This window comes from Numida meleagris, chromosome 2 (assembly GCF_002078875.1).
Source record: "Numida meleagris isolate 19003 breed g44 Domestic line chromosome 2, NumMel1.0, whole genome shotgun sequence".
NCBI lineage: Eukaryota > Metazoa > Chordata > Aves > Galliformes > Numididae > Numida > Numida meleagris.
In genome coordinates, this window is record NC_034410.1 from 9,661,333 (window position 1) to 9,684,454 (window position 23,122).

A 23,122-nucleotide genomic window follows, 5' to 3' on the forward strand; every position below is an offset into this window, starting at 1 on the left:
TAGGGTGTACTCACAGCAAGTACTTTCATCACGAGTCAAGTCTTCATTGAAATTTAAGCTGTTGCTGTCACGATCAGCAATGTTAGCATCAGAATTCTGATTTGCATCTTCTGCCTCATTGTTAATTGTTTCATTTGGGTGAACTTCAAAGTTTGTCTGTTTCACAGATTCTATTATCTCCCCAGCTATTGTGGCTGGGTCAGTCCCTGCATTCCATTGATTTTCCATTGCATGGAAGGAACATACATCCTGCTGTTTATCTTGTCTACAGTTCAAGCCCATTTTGTTCACAGCCTCATGTTCCACAGACACTGAAGAGACATTGCTTTCCTTATCTGAATTTGAATAGCTGTATACTTTACCTTTATTCCCTGGTGAATGTTGTGAAATCTGAAATTCTAGGCTGTTTTTCTGTAGGACTGTTTCATCTGTTCTTGTGTTATGTAGTTCATGAGATGCTAAAGTACCACCACTTACCCACGACTCAGTTCTGCTGAAGCTACCAGCTTCTTCAAGCATGTCATCTTTTAGCTCAGTGCTTCTAACGCGGACATCTTCCTCTATGCTCCATAGGGACACCACTTCAGCTGGCACCTTGTTTTCAGTACAACCCTTAATTTGAGTTTGAAAATCAGAACTTTCTTCCAAGCTTTCATGCATTTCAGTCATATTCAAAGTTTCAAGGCTATGCAGAACTGTACCTGTGCATTTCTCTTTATCTTTCAAGCATTCTTCCAAAACACTGTGATGTTCACTAGTGTCAGGTGCAAGATTTTGGCTATCGTAATACATGCTTTGAAATGTTCTCTTTTCCACATACGGATTTTCTTCACTTCCTGGCTTTAGGCTGCAGCATTCTTCAGCAAGTTTTTCTACATGTTGACTCATCAAAAAAGAATCACTGTCTGTTTCATGCAACTCTAATAATTTAAAGTTACCCCTCATACTCCCTACCACCTGATTACTATTTACTTCCTTTACAGCACTTGAAGGATGCATGCTTAAACCATTCGGTACCAAATCAGAATCATTATCTCCCTCAATTTTTCCTGAATTGCATACTTCAGTTTTTAACGGTATACTAGAAATGCAATCACAAACATGTTTCGTGTTTTCTGAATTAGGGCTGAACTGGTCCTCTTCAGCAGAATCCACAGTTCTTACAGAATCACAAGTTCTACAAAATGATTCATTCCAACTGGCACCATTACATGTGTTATATTCCTCCTCTTGCTGATTCTCAGCGACAACTTCCTTGCACACTTTTGGTCTTAAACCATTTGTTACTACACTGTCCATGTTTAACCTATGCATCTGACATTTGTCAGTCAGTGAGCTACTGTAAGAAGATTGGATGCCCATGCTACAATATTCCTCTGTTTCCTCATTCTGCACATTTGACCTATTCTCTTTTTTACACACAGACAGTTCTTTCTGTGAATTAAGCTTAGCTTCCACTTGTGCTGATTGCTGCACTGGAAATTCCTTCCCAGTGTCTAGAGGCCATGCCATGCTGTGCATTCCTTCATCAGTAACAGCTGAGTTATCTACGTCTGCTGCAATCTTTTCATGCATGGTAGCTGGCACCTCTTCATCCCCTCTCAGATCTTCTGCATCTACAACACAAATACTGTAGAACGCCCTTTCTTTTGTATGTTGTTTGTTGTCTACATCAAGATAAGAAAAGGTTGGAGACATCTGCCTAAGTGAACCTGAAGCTTTTTGTAGGCTATCACTCCTGTTGTCTTCAACATTTACTATCATTTTGTTCTGTGTTGTATGGTCGCACGTAACTGCATAATCATCCAGGAAATTTCTATTTAAGGAAATTTCATCCTGTAAGCCTTTGTCTATGGTGGCTGGCGTATGTGAAGTAGAAATACAACCAAATGAGCAATGCTCTTCTGTAGCTACATTTCCATTATTACTGCTAATACTACTACTTTCTGTATTACTCATGTGCTGACTACTCTTAGATTTTTCAGATGCATCTTTTTTAATAACCTCATCTTTCTTTTCTTCACTTTTCTGTAGGTTTCCATATGTACCCGAGACCTTCAGAAGGCGACTAAAGGAATTAAAAAAGCTAAAAGGTCTGACATATGTTCTCCTAGAGCTCTCACAGGGACTCTTCTCCATACTTTTGTATGACTTATATTTTGCTTTTCTATCCCAGAGCCCAGATTTAGATTTTGACGCTGCGCAATCATCGGTAAGGACACATTCAATGCCGGCTATCACAGCTTCCCCATTAACTGTCCTTCCCACTGTATGCAGATTCTTCCTTTCTACAGCTCCTAAAATTGAAGATAAAGTTTTACTTATCCTTGAGTCTGGTGCTTCCTCTTCCACTGGCTTTTGTAACAAGCGAGTTTTCTCCTCATTCGTGCTGTTATTCAACTCCTTACTGAAGCAGCAGCCCATGTTTAATTAGCGTCAAAGGAGCCTTCTCATTGCGAATCACCTTCCTCTATACACTAAGCTAACTTTCTACTGCTACTGAGGAGACAAGCCAACACCCAGCTGCCAAAAATAGCACACTTGAAAACCATGCAGGGGTTCATATGTCAGTGCCACTCAAAGCCCAAATCCCAGTTGCTGAGCAATGTTTTCGTATTTCATCATATGCACTGTAACATTCAAGCCAAATAATTTTCCTAATGAGATTACAGTCTGTTTATAAGTATTACCAAGTCTTACAAACTTCCATTGTTTAATTTCCTGAAGTTTCCTTCATCCAAATTATTAAAATATTTAAATGACATCTTCCAGAGTGTCTGGTGCCAAAAAACTGCTTGCCTTCCAGTTTAACGTGACTCCCACTTCATGTACAAGGAAAAATGCAGTCTAGCTTCACATGTTTTAACCCGATTTAAAGGCTAAACTAGTAGAAGCTATTACATCAAAGCTCCGTGCCATTTTCTCCTCCTCTCTCCCTCTCTAGAGCTGAATCTACACCGAGATTACTTCTTTAGGAAAAACAGGCTAAAGATAGATAAGACCTCATGTATTCCATTGAACAGTCATTGTACGTTATCAGAAGCTAATTCTGTTCCAAGGCTTTTTTTTTGTTATCTGCATGGAAAAAAAAAGAATACATAAAAAAGAATACATAGTCTATGAATTACAGCAATGGAAGTGGCCTCACTATCACCTAGACATCTTGTGAAACTGTGGCAGGATTAATTATACTTAATCTGCCCCAAAAATTGTGTATAATTTTACCCCCTCCAAAAAAGCCCAAAGAATTTAAAAGCTAGTTTGACTAAATGCTAGAAGTCAGTCAGCAGTGTAAGTATTGTTTATCGTATGCAAATTGAGTTCCTTCTAGGAGTCAGAAAAGAACATCCTTATACATGTTTTTAAGTATTTGAAGATTGCTCCTACTCTAAGTCCCTTCATAAGGGAAAAAAAAAATATTCTCCTTCAAAAATAAATAGCCATTAAAAAAAATCTAAAACCACCCAAACTTCTCTGCTCTAAACAGAGTGGTTTTTATTTGCCTTTACATAACTTTACATTGTTTAGACATCCTCTCAAATGCAATGCTACTCTCTCCGATCTGGATCCCCTCCTTCAGAGAGGCAGTGGACTACCACCACAGCACCACCCTACTCCAGCATTCAAAACGTACTGAATGCAGGACAAGACGAGCCTTGAAGTACCCTATTTCAAATGTTATTTCAGCAGTACATTGAACCAAGTGATATTCTCCAATTGGTTACACACTTTATAACAAGCTTAATCAAGATCTACGTCAATTAGAGGTGTAAGTTAGCCTGGTAGCTTTTCTTCATTGTATTCATAGCAGTATACAAGGGTACTAATGCTAATTAAAGCAGCTGTCTTTCAGATAACTGGTACGAGATCTAATTTATGCTTTAAACTACACTTGCAGGCTAAATGCTGCTTATCACATCTAGATCCATGCTCTAACTTTCCACTATCTTTTTTGTTTTTCCTTTTTTTGCTGTAACTTATTTCACAGCTGCTTTCACGGCAAGTGAAGTAGCCCACATAATAAGGCTTAAGACACAATAGAGTCTTATCTAATGGATCCTTGTGGTCCTCATCACAGACATACCATATTCTCTTCCAAAAATTCCAGGATTTTTATTTTTATTTTCAAACCAGAGATGCCCATGGCCACCTTTTACCTCCAGTCTTTCTTTACTCCGATAGAAAAAACTTCCTACTGAAAACACAGTAGTGAATGTAGTTGACGCTTAATAGTAATTAAGCATTAGCTCTTCCTTAGTCATTCACGTCGTGTTGGTAAAACAAAGTTCACATGTTTAACAAAACACAAAAGGAAGCAAATGAAGTTTCATATTGAAGATTGAGGGGAAAAAAAAAAAAGAGTGATGCTGCACTGAACCACAGTAAGCAAAACAAAAACTAGGCAGAAAGCAAGAAAATCCCTTGCTGTCTCAAATTGTTCACAACCATAACCACTTGCATGTCACACAATGTAGCACTGGGCAAGTGCAGGCGCACTCTTGAAATTCTAATGCTTCACTTCATACAGTTTGCACTACAGTCAGTATGAACAGTAAGAACAGTAGTTTTCACACATTTCGCAAACTAAACCAGAGGTCAATCATCCCGTAAACCTGACAGGTAATGCTCAACACATAATGCCCCCCTCAAACAGGGCTGAGAATCCATAACCATTCACCTCTTTTCCTAACACAGCATGAAATGCTCTGCTCCCTTCTCTGAAGCTTTCACAAGATATTCAAATATTTATTGCAAGTATGTAGGATGCTCTGAAAGTAATGCCTCCTATTTATTTCAGTGGAATCTGCAACAGATATAGAGAGCACAATAACAGTTTATCAGAGCAAATTCTCAGCTACAAAGCAGAGTCATCACCACTAGCTATGTACTTTCACCAGCAACCAACAAGAGCCAGCACACCACACTCGTAAAAAGCTGCACCAGCAGAGGTGACCCTCTGCTCCTGTCACCACTGCTGAAACGCACCACCCATCACCTCCCTGTGCTCACATACACTCTTTGGTCTTCATAAACGTTCAGCAAACACTGATGAATGTCAATGGGTGCAATGTTTTCCACACAGAGGAATTCAATTCCCCACCTTTGCTTCATATGCACTTCCATGCCAGACGCCGTTCTGTCAGACTGCCCCTCTGCTGCCATCTGTTACATGGCAGCAACATGTAATGGGATACTGGTGGGAAGGTTCAACCTCTACTGCCAATACAACCAACATCCACCTCTGGCACTGTAGGCCAACATAATAAAACAGGCGGCATTACTTTCAGAGCAGCCCTCTGAGTTTCTTAACTTACTTCTCTGTGTAACACAAAAAATGCGTAACGCTATACCATAGCTGCCCGCATAGCTTTTTTCCTCTCCCAAAGGTTCTGCTCACAGAACAAATGAATCAAAGAAAATAACGCTTCAGATTCTAAAGCACAGTTACTATATATTTAAATGCCATCTACAGCAGACTCAGATTTGTAGAACCATACTGGTTAACTTTCAAGAAAGAACTCCTATTCACCACTAATCCTCTGGCCATTACAAAGATTACAGAATTGGCTAGGAAATAACTGCATTCCCTCCTCAGCAAGCCTGCTTTGGAACTGCAGAGTAACAAAAGAGGAGGACTACCCTGCCCCCAGGTTATCTAATATGTGAAGCCTCAGAAGTGCCTACAGAAAGATTGTTCTTAAGGATAGGAAGTCTGATGCATCATTGCTGCCATCTGCTGCATTTTTTTTAATTCTCCCCTGGGACAAAGTTATTCAACATGCTTGTTATCCAGCCTGGTTCAGACTCAGAGCTATGCCAAGCCACTTCTCTCTTAAGCGTTCCCTGGAACAAAGTACAGGGAAAGGGGGAGGGATTGCTTGTAAGAGGATTTTTTTGAAGAAATGCCATGAGCAAACAATTCAACTGTTTTTAATGTCAGCTTTAAGTCACATCAGTACTTGCAAATTCTGTAACTATTCAGACAACTCCTTGTCAAGTAAAGAATTAATTTTCCCCTCTGTGATACAGCACAAGGTTTTTGGAGAAGAACTAAACTCTTAGTTCTGGGCAAAGGCCACTTCTCCTGTGCCTTGACAAGCAGTTCTATCAGCCAACAATGAGAAAACATGAGCAGCAGTTCAGGCAAACAGAGGGTTCTTCTAGTTTTCCCAACTCTTATCCTTAGGTGCAAAGGCACATGCCGTACTTGCTCCTTCAGTTTTATCTAAGAGTTCTAGAGATGATTTCCATTTTTAAGCACCTACAGCATACATTCAAGTCCCATTTCTCAATAATGTTTGTTGTGGGATCACCATAAAAAAAAAAAAGCATGAGAAATCTAAGCAGAACTTCCCCGCAGTACTCTTACGCTACATTACCTGAGGTTGGTTGTTCAACTTCCAAGGCTCAATAAGCCTTAAAAGCCTTCTGGCTAGGCTAAACACCTTCACCTGACTTGAAAAGCACTTCTGAAACTAAAAGAATTGGTGCTCTACCACTTCAGAGCTGGATTCAGCTGGGAAGAAGGGTGAAAACAGAACTGCTCTGAAACAGCACTTTCACAACTTGAACAATTTATTATTTTTAGTCCTATATCCTACATGCACCTATGTAGAAAGCCAGAAGTCAGTGTGCTTGTAAACAGTAGCATATCTTCAGTCTACACTCATTTCTGGGTATTTCTGCAAATCTTGTCACGGAATAAAGGTTTAAATCTATATATACAGATTTACAGATCTTAGGTTTAAAACACAGTTTAACTGTAAAGTTATAATACCACAAGTTTAAACAAGCCTTACAACCTCCTTACATTTTACTAAAAAAAATGATGAACTACGTTAAGTCACGCAATTGTAATCAGCAATGATTACCCTACAAACCAAGGCAATTACCTGATGTCATGCCCACGACCAGTCACAGAAAAAGAGCAGAGCAGTATCACAAGACATCACAATGTCACTGCTGCAGGTTTCAGGAAAACAGCTGGGCACAATGTTTAACTTTCCCTTCAGTATTATCAAGGTTAAGAGGACTGTTACGAGTTTAAATACACACATTTTACCTACTAAACAATTAAAAACAGCCGTAGAAATCACTTACATGTGCAGAGCTATTCAATACTTATATTCTAAATGCACAATGTGACAGAAAAACCTAACACTGGGCAGTACTGATGCTTCAAGATGTTGACAATGCTCACATTCAGTTTAAGGTCTAACCCTCCCATCTCTTACTTAAAGCTAATTGTGACCTCTTAAATTATTAAATACCACCTACATGTTATATAAGCTGTTAGTAGTTAACTCTTAATTGGCACATACTGTAATACTATGTATTGTTAAATGACTTGAGAATTATACACTATACTGAATTTTTCCTTAGCTATTACACACAGCCCTACATTAAACTAGAGAATAACACTTCCTCAGTTTCCTTTCAATTTTTTCAGGCTTTTTCTTGAACGGATTGCAGAACAATTTTTGAATTTAACTGAGAATCTCTTAAAACTGAAATATCCTTTCATACAAACTCTGAAAAAAACTTCTTAGGAAGCACAAGGACTGCTTCAAAAGTAATGTCTCCACGTTTATTATGTTGGCCTGCGATGTCATAAGCAGATGGTGGTGGTATGGCAGCAGAGGTTGAGCCTTCCCACCAATATTCCATTTGTAAGTGTAAGCTAATATTAATAAGCAATTTAGGAGGATCCTCAAGTTGCCAACTTCTTTCAGTCAACTTATGTGCAAAGCTACCAGAATTCTGCTGTTGAGTACTACTGAAATCAAACAAACTGTTGTTAGGAACGAACCACATTAGGTTTGGAATCAAACCATATTAGGCATTAAACAGCATACACCGCTTCACAGACATTTTAAGACAGAAGACCGCCTTTGAAAGACTTCAAAATCTGCTAGTAAACAAATAACATCTACATCATTAATGTAAGCAACCTTGGAAAGTGGTTTCTGAAGGGTTACATCATTAGTCATAACATCAAAACTTTAGTTTTCAGTCATTACTCACTATCAGTGCAGCGTTACTAACAGTAGAAAACACACTAGGTTCTGTTCCTACCAAAGAAAATAGACCAAGTGCCTGAAAATTCTCAGTACAAATTCTGCAACTTACCTCTCAAAGTGCCAGAAAAACCACCTGGATCAAGCATCATGCAATCCTAGTAGAATAGTACAGGCAAAATAGCTAGGGAGTGTAATTCAGCAAATTTAAATATATTAAAAAAGACTCATGAAGATATCACCAGATCCCATGGCAGTATGGCTTCGCACCAAACACATGCACACAGTGATCACACAAGGAGTAGTAATCACTGAAGACATAAATCCACCCTGCAGAAAAGGATCTGGGGGTTCTGGCTGACAGCAAGTTGAATTAGAGTCATCACTGTGACCTGGCAGCCATAAAAGCCAACAGCACCCCAGGATGCAGCAGCCCCAACACTGCCAGCTGGGCAAGGGGAGTGACTGCTCCCATCTGACCTGCACTGGTGTGGCCTCACCTAGAGCACTGAGTGCAGGTTTGGGCACAATGTAAGAGGGACTAAAACTATTAGAGTATGTCCTATAGGGAAGGGTCTGGAGGGGAAGATGTTTGAGGAGCAGCTGAGGTGCCTGGGTTTGTTGTGCGCAGAGCAGAGCAGCTGAGGGGAGGCCTCATGGCAGTGGCAGCTCCTCAGAGGGAGAGGAGGGGCAGCGCTGAGCTCTGTTCTCTGGGGACAGCAAGTTAACCTGAAACATGCACTTGCTAATGTAATTGAATTTATTTCAGAAGCTGTTCTCCTTCCTACTTAAGACTTCCTTGGAAACAGAAAAATGAATGGCTTTAGGATTTTAGTTTGCTAACTTCCTGTATACCATGAAGTGTGAGTAAAACTGTAACACTGTTCCCAGAAACTTGTAAATGAAGTTCCGAAGCACTGGCAGAACATACTTGTCATTATGAAAGAGCCTACCTTTAAAAGAACACTTTTAACAGCATATAATGGCACTAATTGTGATATCACAAACTAACCTTGTGATGCTGTGCATATAAAAGCATAACATCAGTATAATGCAAAATATCAAATGTAAAAATCCTTTAGAAGCTACCGATTTCATCTTTTTGAAATAAGTATTCAGAAAAGGAAAAGGCTTCTCTCTCAATATAATTAGTTATTTGAAATACATGATTAAAGCATTACAGATAGATTCCAGGATATTCAAATTGACACTGGTCTCTTTTGCTAAGGAAAAAAAAAGCAGGAAACTGCTCCTCAAACTGCAATAAATGTTTCTTTACAGTGGTCTCCAATATTTTGTTTTTTTTCTCCTCTTTCTCCAAGAGAATCACAAATAACAGAAACTGAGATTTAGATCCAAGTTCACACATAGCTTTTAAAATAACTTAGTACTCCAAATTAAAAGAACTAGCATCAAGGTTAAGATTAAACCATCTTTAATATTAATGCACCTGAGAAAGGTCTAACAGAGCAGAACAGATACCAGAATACCAGAAGTTCCTTAGTGTTTACTGCAAATTAAGTTTAAGCAGCAAGCATCCTCTAATGCATGGCACAGACTAAGCACCTAGCAATACATACACTGAAGCTGAACTCTTAAAGGTGTCCAAACAGGGAACATTCCTTTCAATACACAACTACCAAAGTTGAAAAAAACAACTTTATGAGTAAACCTTATACATAAATCGAGTATTTAATTTACTTAGAAGGATCTACTGCAACGCATATAAATACAATACTATCCACTGTGTGATCTGCCAAAAGCATCCCAAAAAGCAGCTTACTGGCTCCTGCACAGCAGCACTGAAACAGCAACAAACGCCATTTGGCAGAACTGACAGAGCAAAATTCCTGTTACAGAAGGCAATTTCCTATTCTTAAGGGTAAATACTACTCTTAGTTATGATGAATGGATTTCCTACATTTTACTCACATATTGTGAGCCAGAAACTAACTCAAGACCGGTAATACAATTCCTGTATAAACTAAAAAGACCTGTACTTTAACAAATGAAAACTGCTGTTAATACGTAGTTTACATCCTCTGTGGAGCTGAAAAAAAAGTTAAGGCTGCTACCAGGTATGGAAATGTAGCCACTTTCAATAGCTCTTCTCTACCATTTACATAGCCAAATGACTAATAGAACACTGAGATACAATTATGATTAAGACATACTAAAAAAACTCATTCGTGCAAGACTTATATGATGGGAATTACAATTAGAATACTTACTAGATGAGAACCGTCTTTAACTTCTTGTACTTGCTGCACCTGCGGTTCAGCCACAACTTTAGTGTCCTGATCAGAAGTCATGAGCTGTCTGCTTTTTGGCTGCTCAGAGAGAACTTTACTGGTCACTTTTGTAAGCTGTGGAAATACAAAGACAAAAGATTCCATAAGGGGTGGTTGAAATTCCTGAGCATTCACATCCATACCCAGTACCACAGCGATTCAGCCAAAAAACTTTGACACAGTCAGTAATGTGTTTGGGGAAGATGTTGTGGTAGAGGGCATGCATAAAGCTTCTAGTAGTTGGCAGCCGCTGGAATGCAGATGAGCAGCAAGCAGAACACTTGCATCACACTGGGCAGGGAAATTCCAGGGGGAAAAGTTTCATTTCATTCTCACCTTAATTATTCAGACCAGTTTTTAAACCATGACTTCTTTACATCTCTTGGTACATTTACTTAACTTACTAAGGAGCATTCTAGTCACAAACCAACCTTTGTCTCCTACAACTACTCTGACAATCTCTTAATCTTCACAAATTGTAGGAAGCATGTTACAACACTTCTGCTATATTAGCAATGCTCAACAAGTTGTTCTGCTCCATCATCCTAAAATGTTATTTGATTTGATTTGACAAGTGGAGAAGTGAATAGAGTTGGATGTCTGATTGGCTTAGCTTTGAAGTTTGAGGCTATTATTTAATACTGTTATTTTAAAAAACACTTGGTTATTAAGAAAAGGAAAAGTTTATTTAAATGATTAAGTCTCAAAAGTAAACACTAGGAGGTAAATCAGGGTAATTTTTTTTTTATTATTTCCTCTCTATAAGGACTACAAACAAGTTGTAATGTGCTTTTTGGTTTATGTATTTTCCTAGAAATAAAAATTTTGCAACATACTGAAGATAACAGTACAGTTCCACTCCTTAGTTGCATGAGCTCCTTTTACAGTACCTTGACTCCTAAAGTTAAAACACATTCCTGTCAATGTATGGCTTTATGCCCTTTCAGGGAATCCACGCTACGCTATATTTTGTAACGGGCAAAAGCAAAAGTCCTCCATGCAACTGGTTTAATGCATCCCAAGTTTTTCAACCAAAATTACAGCATTATAGTATTTATCTACGCAACAAACCAATTCAAGCATCTGTACTACAGTCATTCTGAAGATGAGCTGTTTTGCCAACACTGTTAAAGAAAAGCTGACATCCCAGACAGGACTAAATATTCCGCTTAGATGAACAGTTGAACATCACTCCATGCTACTGATGTGTCAACACATCAAAAACATGTTTTTGAGAAAAAAATATGCACTATGTCACTCAAACACCCGAAGTTTTAGTTTGTTCTGTTTGAACATCCTACCTCTCCTCTTTGATGAGAAGCTGTTCACGTAAGGGAGAAATTAAGGACACAAGAAAAGCAAAGCAAACAGTAAAAGAAATCAGGAACTGTCCTGCCCCACACATACACGAAGTCTAAATGGGAGAAAGTCTGGAATTCATTTGGGATGCCTGCATTTTATTAAAGAACTAAAGTCATCCACAGGATGAAAGCAATTTTTTGAAAGGAAGCATTAAATAGCACAATTCTGTGCTGTTCAAACCCACGCATGGGAAGTTGTATGCACATTAACGCTAAAGAAAGTGTTTAAGCTTCTTGCTAAAAGCTCCTGTTAATGTTCTTTAAAGAAATTGGTTTTAGCCTCTTAAAATTTCAGATTAATATTTTTTATAAAACAAATACAAGACTTATGCATTTTGTGTTCACTCTACATAGTCTATATTGCTGTTTATACTAACCATGGGCACAAGCATTAGTCCACATCCACAAGCTAAACTCTACAGGAACTCTGCTGTGTTTTAGTCAGTAATAATGTTATACACTTGGCATTGATTTGGGGATCAACATGCAATGTACTTCCTTACATGTCCCTGCATCACCTGATTAACTCATATATTCCCATTCCCTTCTAGGCTCAGCATGTTCTCAGTATGTAGTGTTAGCACCAGTGCTTTGTAAATCCATGGACTGGGGCAGGAAAAAAGCCAAGATCACGTGATGCTAACAAACACGAATAAAGTTCCAGTACACACATGCCCTGTAAAGCTTTAGCTGAGCAGCCATCAAGCACAAAATATTCAGCTAAATCATTAATTTAGGCTGAAGGCAGATAAGTTGACTGCCAGCTTGACAGGTAACACATGACTGCAACGTTCACGTTACTGGTGGTTTGCCTGAGAAATTTCCAGTTGCAGTAAGAACAGTGCATCATTCTACTGATTTTCAGAAGCCCTTCAGATGAGCTTGCACATGACCTTTATCACAGACCAGGTCTGGACTGAAGCTTCAGGTGACTTCGTTTGGATTGCTCTTTCTTACTGCTTAAACATATTTGATGTGGTACACGCCACGCTAAAACCGCTGACCTTGTGAAAAAATATTTTAATAAATAGATGGGTTTTGCATTATCGTTAAGTCGCATTTCCATCATTAAGGATCAAAACATTTCTTAAAACAAGTGAAATACTATCATAACCTGCTTAAAGAAGATGTTTAACTTGCCTTTTAAGTTCTGTGCTTTCAACAGTGACCAGCTATTGCCTTTCTACAGGTGGGTAAACAATACTGAAAGATTCTAAATACAGGAGTGCCCTTTGCAATTATCTTCATTTAGTATGTCATGATGCTTAATGTCCCCAAGATGTCAAGTGTTCTGCTGCAAAATCTCATCCGTTGTGCCATGCTTCAGTGTGACTTCATGCGCTGAGCTGTTCTGGAAAGTTAGTCTCATGTATGTTTCCGCCACATGCCAGTCTCTTACAGCATAAAACCTGTGTGACAGTAGGCTTCCATGACTATCATGTCAGAGAATAAAGCGTTCGTGGAAAAACGCGGTGTTCTTTCACAGAGAGGGGGAAAAATAAAAATAAAAAACCTAAAATAACTAAGCGGTAAATGCTACTGACAGGATGTTTTTAGCAGGTTTTTTCATTAATATTGATACTACCATAAATATCTTCATGCACAAAATTATTTACAGAAACAAGAGTCAGTATTCAGTAGTGCTAGCAACTACAGATGAGGATTGACAGTTTAGAAGACAGTTTATCCTCTCTTGATGGTAATTTAATAGTCAAAATTGCAAGTTAAATGTGGCATTTTAACACAGCAATAAACATTTTCATTCCACTGAGCAGTTAATTTGTCCACCAGCTTAATAGACTAGCTTGCTGGTAAGCTATACACTTGCACAAATACATACCGCTGCAGTAAATAGGAGACCAGTCTGCACGTCAGCAGACCCCTTTGTGACTTGAGGCAGCAATCCCTATGGCAGAGCACTGAGCTGCCAGAAGTATTTTTTTTTTTTAACTCAAATTATTAAAGAAACAAGAACAACCTTCAAAGATACACAGTTTTTGGTTTTTAAAATGTTCTTAGTGTACAGGAAGCAGATTCACAAAAAAATGTCTTCTACAAAATTGCATCTAGTCACACAGCCTACAGAATGGCTGCACTTAGAATCTGATTTACAAGTACACTGTTATGATCTCAGATTGTAACTTCAATTCTGTAAATACATATAGTAAATCATTACTTTTATTTCTGCCTTGCCATTTGATCACCTCAGAATAATTAGTCAACTTGAACAACTTTGCTTACACTGTGTCAAGAGCAAAGTTCCTCTTACGGCACACAAATACTTAATTCCAGCTGCCTGATTTCGGAGAAGCTGAATGGATTTTACTGCGGCTTATAAAAGCAGTTTGAACTTGGATTCTAAGTTGGCAAGACACTTAACCTCCAAAGATTAAAAGACAAGTGAAAACATGTTTGTATTTTTCTTTAATTGAAAAAGAAACATTCAGCCATGAAGGCCCTATTATTCCTCAAGCTATCACGCTACTCAGTCTGCTAAACTGCTAATTGCAACGGGAAAGGGCAAAGTGTGTATTAATGCAGGTGTCTTCTCACTTGAACCAAGACAAGGGGAGCGGTAACTCTTTACAGGTACACGTACTGAATCTGTCCCTGTGGGCACCTGGCCAGCAGTGCTACATCTGAGCAGCTACAAGAACATTCTCACCAGGGGCTGAGCAGCAGCAGTAGCACACATTCCAGCCTCTGCAGAACTGGTTTCTCTCAAACATTTACGACTATCTTCACAAACAAAGAGGTTTTCTGAAAAGCTGTCAACTCGATTCTTTATGGACAAAATTAAGTGCACCTTCCTATAGGAATGCTATCATTTCACAAGATGGTTCATGGGATGCCTACACATGCACTGAGCCACATGGCCGTTCATGTACGGATGCTTCCCTAACTGCAGCTGGGACTGCTCTCATCCAAAAGCAACACGTGCGTGTCATTACGATGCCAACATCAGGCTAACCTTTACACTGCACATTAGTTCAGGTTTTGGTATCTTGTAGCACTGGCAAAGTTAATGTTCAACTACATGAAGATATTTATACACACACAGCGTGTCCACATACACTTCAACCTTGGGAAGATCTCCAAAGACATCTACTCAGCTATTACAGAGCCAATGAAAATTGCTACGGCACCTCTTTGAATCCCCCCCCCCCAAACTCCTGTAAATGCATCCCCCGATCCCCCCACACCTCTGCTTTCATTAGAAATAGTCTATTTTATGTAAACTCATATTCTAAGCATGCTTTTACGTGGTCTGTTTTGCTGCCCAGAGTTACAAAGGTGAGAGTAGCAGCATGCGTTCTCTCAATCAAGCCAGCCAGATAGATCTGTTATTTAAAAACATGCAAAACTCAGAATAATGCTCTAGGGCTGAGATCTTGCCTGCCAACTTTCAGCCCAGTGTAATCAGCCCTTAAAAAGCGATTTACAAATGCAAGTGCTGACGACTGACATTCACATTGCAAACAGCAACACCATAAAACAAAAAAGCTCACTAGAATAAAAGATCTTTTCACTGCTCTTCCAGCAAGCAAAAACAAAAATAGATTTGAGTTTGGCGTTGTGCACAACTCTTCCTCGCAAATATTTTAGAAACTTTAAACAGAGATTAAGATAAACTTTTCACAAGGCTAATGCAGAAATACACTTCCAGTAACATGAGAAAGCCTTAAAAGTTTTCAAAACAGAGGTGCACTTCTCAGCATAAGCCTCACAACAAACTTCGTTGTAGGCCAGAAGCCCTCTTCCCGCTGCCAGGGCTCGCACGCTTTCTCACCATCTCTCACACCCTTGTAGCACCCGTGAGGATTGTGAGAAGCAAGCAGAACTACTGCTGACTTCAGCCTTGAAAAGAGTTCCAGCACCTGCCAAATCTAACACATAGCTGATTTATTGCTGCAAGAAAAATTTAAAATCTACTGATAACTAAGGTAGATACAAAAACTATGGACTCTATTGTAAGCTTGAAAGCAGAAGCCAGGTATTTAATGGAGAACGGAAACACTAATCTCACCTTCCTAATATGCCATGAAACAGCCTTATGCTTCTGTGAGCTAGGAGTGTGAAACAGCATTTAGTTTTAGCAGATTACTTAGGACTTAGCATCACAGTTGATATGAGAATAACATCCCTTTCTGGAATCGTGTTATTAATTTAATACATTAACTCCCATTTTAAAAACCCAAACTTTTCTTAGTTTCACAAGTGCTTTTACTACCCAAGTTATATGTAATATGCCAAGAGTTAATGACGTTCTCACTCCAGGTGAAGTTGCTACCATATATGGGGTAGTGAAGCTGACAGAACACCAAGAAAAATTAGCAAACCCTAGTCCTTAATGGCTGCAGGTTTCCCTCCATCTCAGTGTTGAGAAGTGTTAGAAATCAGAGCTTGCAAATTTGTACTCAGGCGTCCATTTTAGAAGGCTTTCAAAGAAAGATTTCAACTGTTAATGTCAGAGTTGCACCACCTTTCTATTGCAGGGGACAAACGTACAGAAAGCAGCATCATTTTGATGGTCCTCACAAAAAGCCCAGGACAGGACTCTATGTAGATAATTTCAGGTTCCCATCTTTCCTTTCAAAACAGGAAATCTTTTCACACATCATCAGATGCAACAAGTGATATTCCAGAAGACAGCATTATTTAAAAGAAAATATACTAGTAAGTGATTACGTTACTAAAGTAGACAAAATATCTGTAAAAGAAAAATCCAGCATAAAAACTCAAGTACATCTCTTGGTGGCATTTCGTGCAATCATCAGCCTGACTACGTAAGATGTAAACTCCGTATTACACAACAGCAATTAAAAAGCTGACATGACATAAATAGTCACAGCATGTGTCTACAGAAGTTAAATATTGAATATGCTACTATTTTAAAAATCAGCACAGGGCTCTCAATTTGTTTAACTGCTAATTAACTAAACAGCAGGGGGAAAGTTGAAAGTTTCACCTCTGGAGCCTCATTTGACCACATGCCCAGACATTATCAAAGTCTGTCGGATGAAGGCTTCAGAACATGCATACATCCAGCACAAGTGCCAACACGACTGCTGGAAGGTTGAGTTTCTTCATTTTTTCCTTCCTGCCAGGAAAATTGCTTATGCCCAAGCACTCCACAGGAAGAACCCAGAACAATGCAGAAATGTGGGGTTTGTTGAGGCACGTGTACAACCCCACAGCAGGTGAACTCACAGCAGCATACCTGGCACACGCAAGGCATTTTAAAGCCCAGGTGTAAAACAGTCTTAGCAAGACACAGAGCTCCAGAAGACCATCTAAATTCTAATGCTGTACTTCTTAAATGTTCCACAACAGAACACAATTGCTCCGAGTTTAGAGCTGCTGCCTCTGCTTCACAAGTTTTTAAAAATTTTTCTGTTCTTTATGTAGTTGATAGGTTCTAAAACTATCCTGCAATTCCATTATCTCTTCAAATGTAGTCTCTCCTCAAAGGATGATTGAAATTTCAGGAGAAACAGCTAACTTTGCTATGCAAAGGGAACACTAGATTTCCTTCCTTAAAGATTTATGAAGCATTTCTGCACTAGGCTTCACAAGTGATTTGCAATCTCATCCTGTACTAAGCTTTCTGATCCTAACTCTAACACAAACACAGGAACTGCACGCTAGAACTGATTACTCTGCAAGTATAGAAATTGAGATCGTTAGCAGTAATTAGTTACCCAAGAGATACAAAGAAGTAAGTTACTAAACAAAGGTGATAAAATGCGGAAGAAACCTGATACTAGTAAACATGTGGTCTATACAGAGGTATTGAAAATATCTCAGTCAAAAGCAAGAATGGAGGGGTGTGCATAAATATTCAGCCTTGTTCACTCACCTAATACAAAACATTAAGAAAAAAGATTCTGACAGTACGCACAAGATGAGGGGATAACCCTTACCAACAAACAATTCTATTTAAATCTAGCCTTTTATTCACTGTATTTTAAATACACACACTTAAAAGAAAATCCCTTCATTGAAGGGGATCGTAATTTCTACAGTCCTCTTGCACACCAAGAAGAGGGTAAGATTTACATGCAGGTGCTACTGTCTTGTGTACACCTGAATAAGAGTCAAAGAACAGAACACTGAGCCTATGGAACATGTCCTCCTCAGAAATGCAATGCATCACTTCTTTCGTAGAATATAATCTAAGAAATCTTGTCTTCTTAGAGTGCTACAAGTGCCTGCTAAATTAGGAATAATCCCCTGGGAAGAAGTTTTTGTGCCTGTAAGGATACCATGTGCCCTAAAGAGAAGTGACACTGTGTCACGAGCAGTTTTAAGCTTGCTTACAGCTTGTTCTCAATTTTCACATCTGAAACAGCACTTTCCTGACTGCAGACTGAAGCACATAACCTTATAAAATCCAGAGTATTAATTAACCGGAGTTGCTCCACATAGCACATCCATCACCAAGCCACAAGCTTGTTTTCTTCACCTTAAGTGGACTTACAGCACACACCCTGCAGGTTATCCATACGGTTGCATGTTTTATTTCTAATATAACTACTGTATGTCTGATAAGATTTTTTTTTTTTAAATCAGATTTCAAATAAATACCAAACTTAATTAAACTCTTAACTCTTCCTATTGTGCATTATCTCATCAATCCCTCAACTGGCAAGGTAAGCTTGTTAGTAGATCAGCCAAGTCACAGTAATTTTGAAGGTGAGATGTTACCTTAATAGAAAGTATCTCCAATCACAAAGCTCCGTGAGCCCGTTCTCTTCTAAAGCTGGTACTTCTTATCTACTGAATGCTTTCAACTAAAGTATTCAAAATACTGCACTCATTACCAAGGCCTACCAAAAGCCTGCATTTCATCCTCAGGAAAGGATCAGTAATTTGCCACTCAAGCAAATTAGGTTAAATAACTCCAAGTATGATTTTTTAATAAAATACTCCCTCACTAACCTTGGTCAGCTTTTGACCTCCACCCCACCTCCCAATACTTGTCTCTTTTTTTCCCCCCCCTCCCCCAGGAGAAGGAAAAAAGCAATAAAAGATCCAAATACAACAAACACCTGCAGAATTCTGACAAAAGGAATCCCAGCAGAACGCCTGTGCTGAAGCAGAATGAAAGAACAGATCAATGCAACCCACTGCTCCTTTGCATTGGAAAAAATAAAAAAATAAAAGGACAAAAAAACAGTCAAGCCTTAACACAGGGCAACTATACTTCCAAGGACTTGCAGCAGGACAAGCCTGCAGCTCCAGACCCCTCGTACTCCACAGCATTCCAGACCTGCTTCTGCTTCCAAAGTGTGTAACGCCAGCAGTGTTAAATGAGCGTAACAGTGGAGGAAAACTGAATTTTCACATAATTCTCTAAGAACAGCCAGCCCAAATAGTGCCCAAGTCTCAAAAAAAAAGAGAAGAAATTAATAGCTAACACGGATTAAGAGAAACTGTAGAGCAAGGAGGAAGCTCCCTCCGTCCACAATATTTTTAAATATATATGGAACTACAGACAAGTGAAGCCCACTAATGAGGTTTCATCAAAGCACAGGCATCATATATTATCCTAACGCACTACTCATTCATTTCTTGTGATGCTCCCACCCATTTGCATTTACCTGTTCTGTACAACTGAGCTATGAAGCAACAGCCTATCTCGTACAGTGTCCAGTGTGCTGGGATCCTGATCTGCAAATGTAAGTCAAAGCTGAGGTCATGCAAATAAAATGTGTCGGTATGTTTTAATATAGAAACTTCACTGCTGAAGTTGTTTACCTGCTACACAAACATGAACTGTAGATGCTTTGGTGCAATCTTCCACAGGCTAATTGCATTCTTCTCTGAAAGACAGAGCTTCTCAACAACTTTAGATATGTCTATGCTTACAAACTCCAGGCTTTTAATGTAGCACTAATATTTTTAATATCAAATACTGCGCACTGATGCAGAAATGTTTTTTTTTTCATTTAATACACACATCATGAAGGCATCACAAAAATACATTTCTGAAGTTTAGCACCATCAAACAGAAAACCTCATCTAATTAATCACTAACCATCATCATCCACACTGCTTGTCTGCACTGAGGTCACACAAATTAACAGTTGCACAACACAACACCTCTGCACACAAAGAAAGCAGAAGACCAACACAACTGACTAGGAACAGTAAACTGAACTGGAAAGAAAACTAAAGCTTGCCCTGGAGTGGACAGGGCAGGAGTTGGTATCTGCTAGTGCCCATGGATTTCATAAAACACTTATTTTCATTTCTGTACTATTTTTAAACAGGTATATTCAGAACACCAGATGGTGACTTGAACTCGAATCTATTTAAAATAAGATAAACTTTACAAAAACTTCCAAATATCTTCAGCCTATCTTACTCCTTCCCATAGCCAACACTTCAATGAAGAGATCAACACAACTACCAGAAAAAGCCATGTGAAAGGCTTCTCAGATATCTCTCCTATAACCTATAGTTCCTCGTTCTGCCATATTATTTCCAGCAAGTGAGCTTATTCTGGCACTCCAGATACTAAGTCTGTCTCTTTCTATCTTATCTTCTCTCATGCGCAGATGAAAAATTACTATGCAAGGATACTATCGCACATAATGACATGTTTCCTTGTTAACCTTCCCTCCCAACATAGCTGGTTTGCTCACATTTAGTGCAGGGTTGTTTCTTCTTTTGAAGTATCTGCTGAAGGGAAGTGGGAGAGATTAATCTTCCTATTCCACAACTGAAGGAAGCAACAATTAGCTATGCTACAAGTTCATACACAGCAATAAAGTTCACAGAAACTGTTGTGCTTTCACTGCGACAGGCAATTTTCATTCTGGTATTGAAACTGATTCCTGAAGTGGAATGGACATTGGAAAAGATACTGAACTTTGCTGGCTAATGAACTCCCCAGCAACTCCGGATGGCAGTCTCACCATAAACAGACCTGTGGTTTTATGAATTGTGTCTACTTCCTAAAACAACTGAAAGCTCCACAGTATCTTAACAGCAGTCTCAAATTTCTAAAGCTAAGGTGCAGCAACTGATGCGCTGTTCAGCCTGTTCTAACTCTTCAAAGAAATTAAGTCTTCAGGAGATGACACATGACAAAGTACCAAGTGCTTCAGCGCTTGCTTAGAGGAAGCAAGTTAAAGGTTGTGCATGAAGAATGTCAGTTTAGCAATGCTGGGAACAATGAACTTCCTTGTTTCAACTACTGGATGTTCCTCCTCCTTATTTACCAATATGATCTTTTAGTTTTCCGTGTACTTCTTTTCACTGCTAAGCAGAAAGTGGCCAATATCATGCAATGCTACAAATCTGTTAGTGACTCTAAAGCAGTGCAGTTCTCAAAGGCAAAGGAAGTAACTATTCTTTCAGATCTGCCAGGGAGAACTTTATGGACAGCATCTCCTTCAGAAAACCTGGAAGCTGGCAGACTAAGATGCAGTTTGTCATTATGGATGTCCAAAAAACATCACTTGAAATTCTAAGGTCAGCACTTCGGGCAGTTCCAAAGGTGAGGCTAGAAGTCTGACATCCTATTACAGATCTTAAAAGGTTTATCTTAGAACAATCATACAGCTATTATTTAGATTTCATGTGTCAAGTCTGCAATCAGCACTGTGCTTAAGGAACTGGAGGTCAAATACTGTATTAGGAGCTTCCAGGACACTTAAAGAGTAATTCAAAGCACAAACAATCTTTGAAGCTACATTTAAATTCTTTATCATCATATTCTTGAAACACACAATGCATGCCTAATTCAGGGAAGCTGAGATCTGAAACCGAGGAGCTCAGATGCAAATACACGGTCACCTAGAACTCTGGAAAGGAACTGATGCAGACCAACAGAACAGCTGTTTCAGTGCTGTTACAATACATGGTCAGCCAAAAAAGGTCTTGGAAACCACGACAGAAGAGGGCCTACCTCTACCTGAAGTCCAGGTGGAAGGCATATGTGGAGCCAAATCAGGTATGAATGGTTACAGTAATAAAAAGTACAATAACAAGTTTTCTTCCAAAAGGAATGTATATAATAATCATTGAGTATGCAAAGATTATTTTAATAAACAATTCTGCAAAACTTACAAACGAGGATGAACTTCCCGCAGGCTTTGGAGTTTGCTTCAGATGACTTGAAAGATATTCATTTACATAAAAATGTTGGTTTCAGTTTTGAAACATGTTCAGGACCAAAGCTAAAATGAAATTAAACTACTTACAGAAGAAGCATCACTTAACTTTAAGGCTCTGTAATAAGAAGAGGAAGCCACTGTTTTTGCCAATGATTATTTCATTACCTTCTTTGCCAAAAACAGAATTTAACCCAAATAATCCAGTAATTTTCATATTACTTCTTTTGAAAGAAGTTACCATCATCCATTACAAGCTGTACTGAAATCAGAAGTAACTTTTCTTACTTTTGAACCACTGTACGAAAGTCTATCCCCTACTGGGTGCACATTTGTTCAAAGTTGGAGCACCCCACCTTCTCAGAGTATCACTGTAATCAAAACTACAGGTAATTCAGGTTTTGACTCACTGTTAAAGGATAGACTGTTCCAGTACTGGAGCTCAGATTTAAACACAATAATCCTTCCTTGAGAGTCAAAATCAGAACAGACCCTCCTAAAAATTCCACTGATATCCTGAATCCAAATAGTTACAACACACAGTGTTAATTAAGACTGTTATAACTGTAACAAAATGCTTTATAAACTAAATTGCAACAGGCTCACAGAAATAGGATTCCCCCAGCCCAAGCCTTTCAGACAGGTATTGAAATAATTGGACAATAATCTTTAAACAGGAACAGGAATACAGACCTAAGATCCTGGAGACACTCCAACAGAGGCAGTGATATTTTGCTCAAATTGTTTGCCTTGCTGCTTTGAATAGCAACATGTTGATCATTCTCTGTCCCTATCCATCAGGCAGCAACAACACTGAATGGGAATAAAACTCGGAGATAAGTCCGCAAATTCTGCACGTACAGGTAGCAACTTCTTAAGTTTTGATACTCGGTGCTTGAAGTAGCTATGCCCTGATGAACTACCCAGTTTGGCTGTTTTTCTAATTCCTAGAACACAAGTCAGAAACCAGCTGAATACATCAAAACATTTTAGCATAAACCTCCAGCGTCAGGCTATGAAAAAGCAAGCCACTTTGGACATTGGCCTGTTGATTCATCAGTTCCTTATTTGAACAACAGTCAGAGCAAGCCTGTGTTGTGGGGCAACCTGTGTCAGCATCACAACCTGTAAAACTATGCTTATGCATACCAACACTGACAGCAAACAAACCCATAAAGCTGGCAGTAGACCTCACTGTAAGGTTTCTCAAGCATTTCACTAAGTTTCTGACAAGAGAGTTGTATCAAATGGATAAATATTTTTTCCTCAATGCAGCTACTATTTAGGTAACATTTCATTTCCTGAGACTACTCACTGACATCCTACAA

At 38.9% G+C, this 23,122-nt stretch overlaps 1 protein-coding gene across 4 annotated transcripts in view; it reads right to left on the minus strand.

Moving 5' to 3' along the window:
* The window catches only part of LARP4B (La ribonucleoprotein domain family member 4B), a 54,738-nt gene that overhangs the window by 26,505 nt on the left and 5,111 nt on the right, over nucleotides 1-23,122 (minus strand). For 3 of the 4 annotated variants that reach the window (XM_021386721.1, XM_021386720.1, XM_021386719.1), the window contains one exon: nucleotides 10,250-10,384. In XM_021386721.1, the coding sequence (XP_021242396.1) occupies nucleotides 10,250-10,330 (81 nt within the window). In that variant the 5' untranslated portion in view covers nucleotides 10,331-10,384. Of the gene's footprint in view, nucleotides 1-10,249; nucleotides 10,387-23,122 lie in introns of those variants that run through there. The other variant, XM_021386722.1, reaches the window with a different exon arrangement.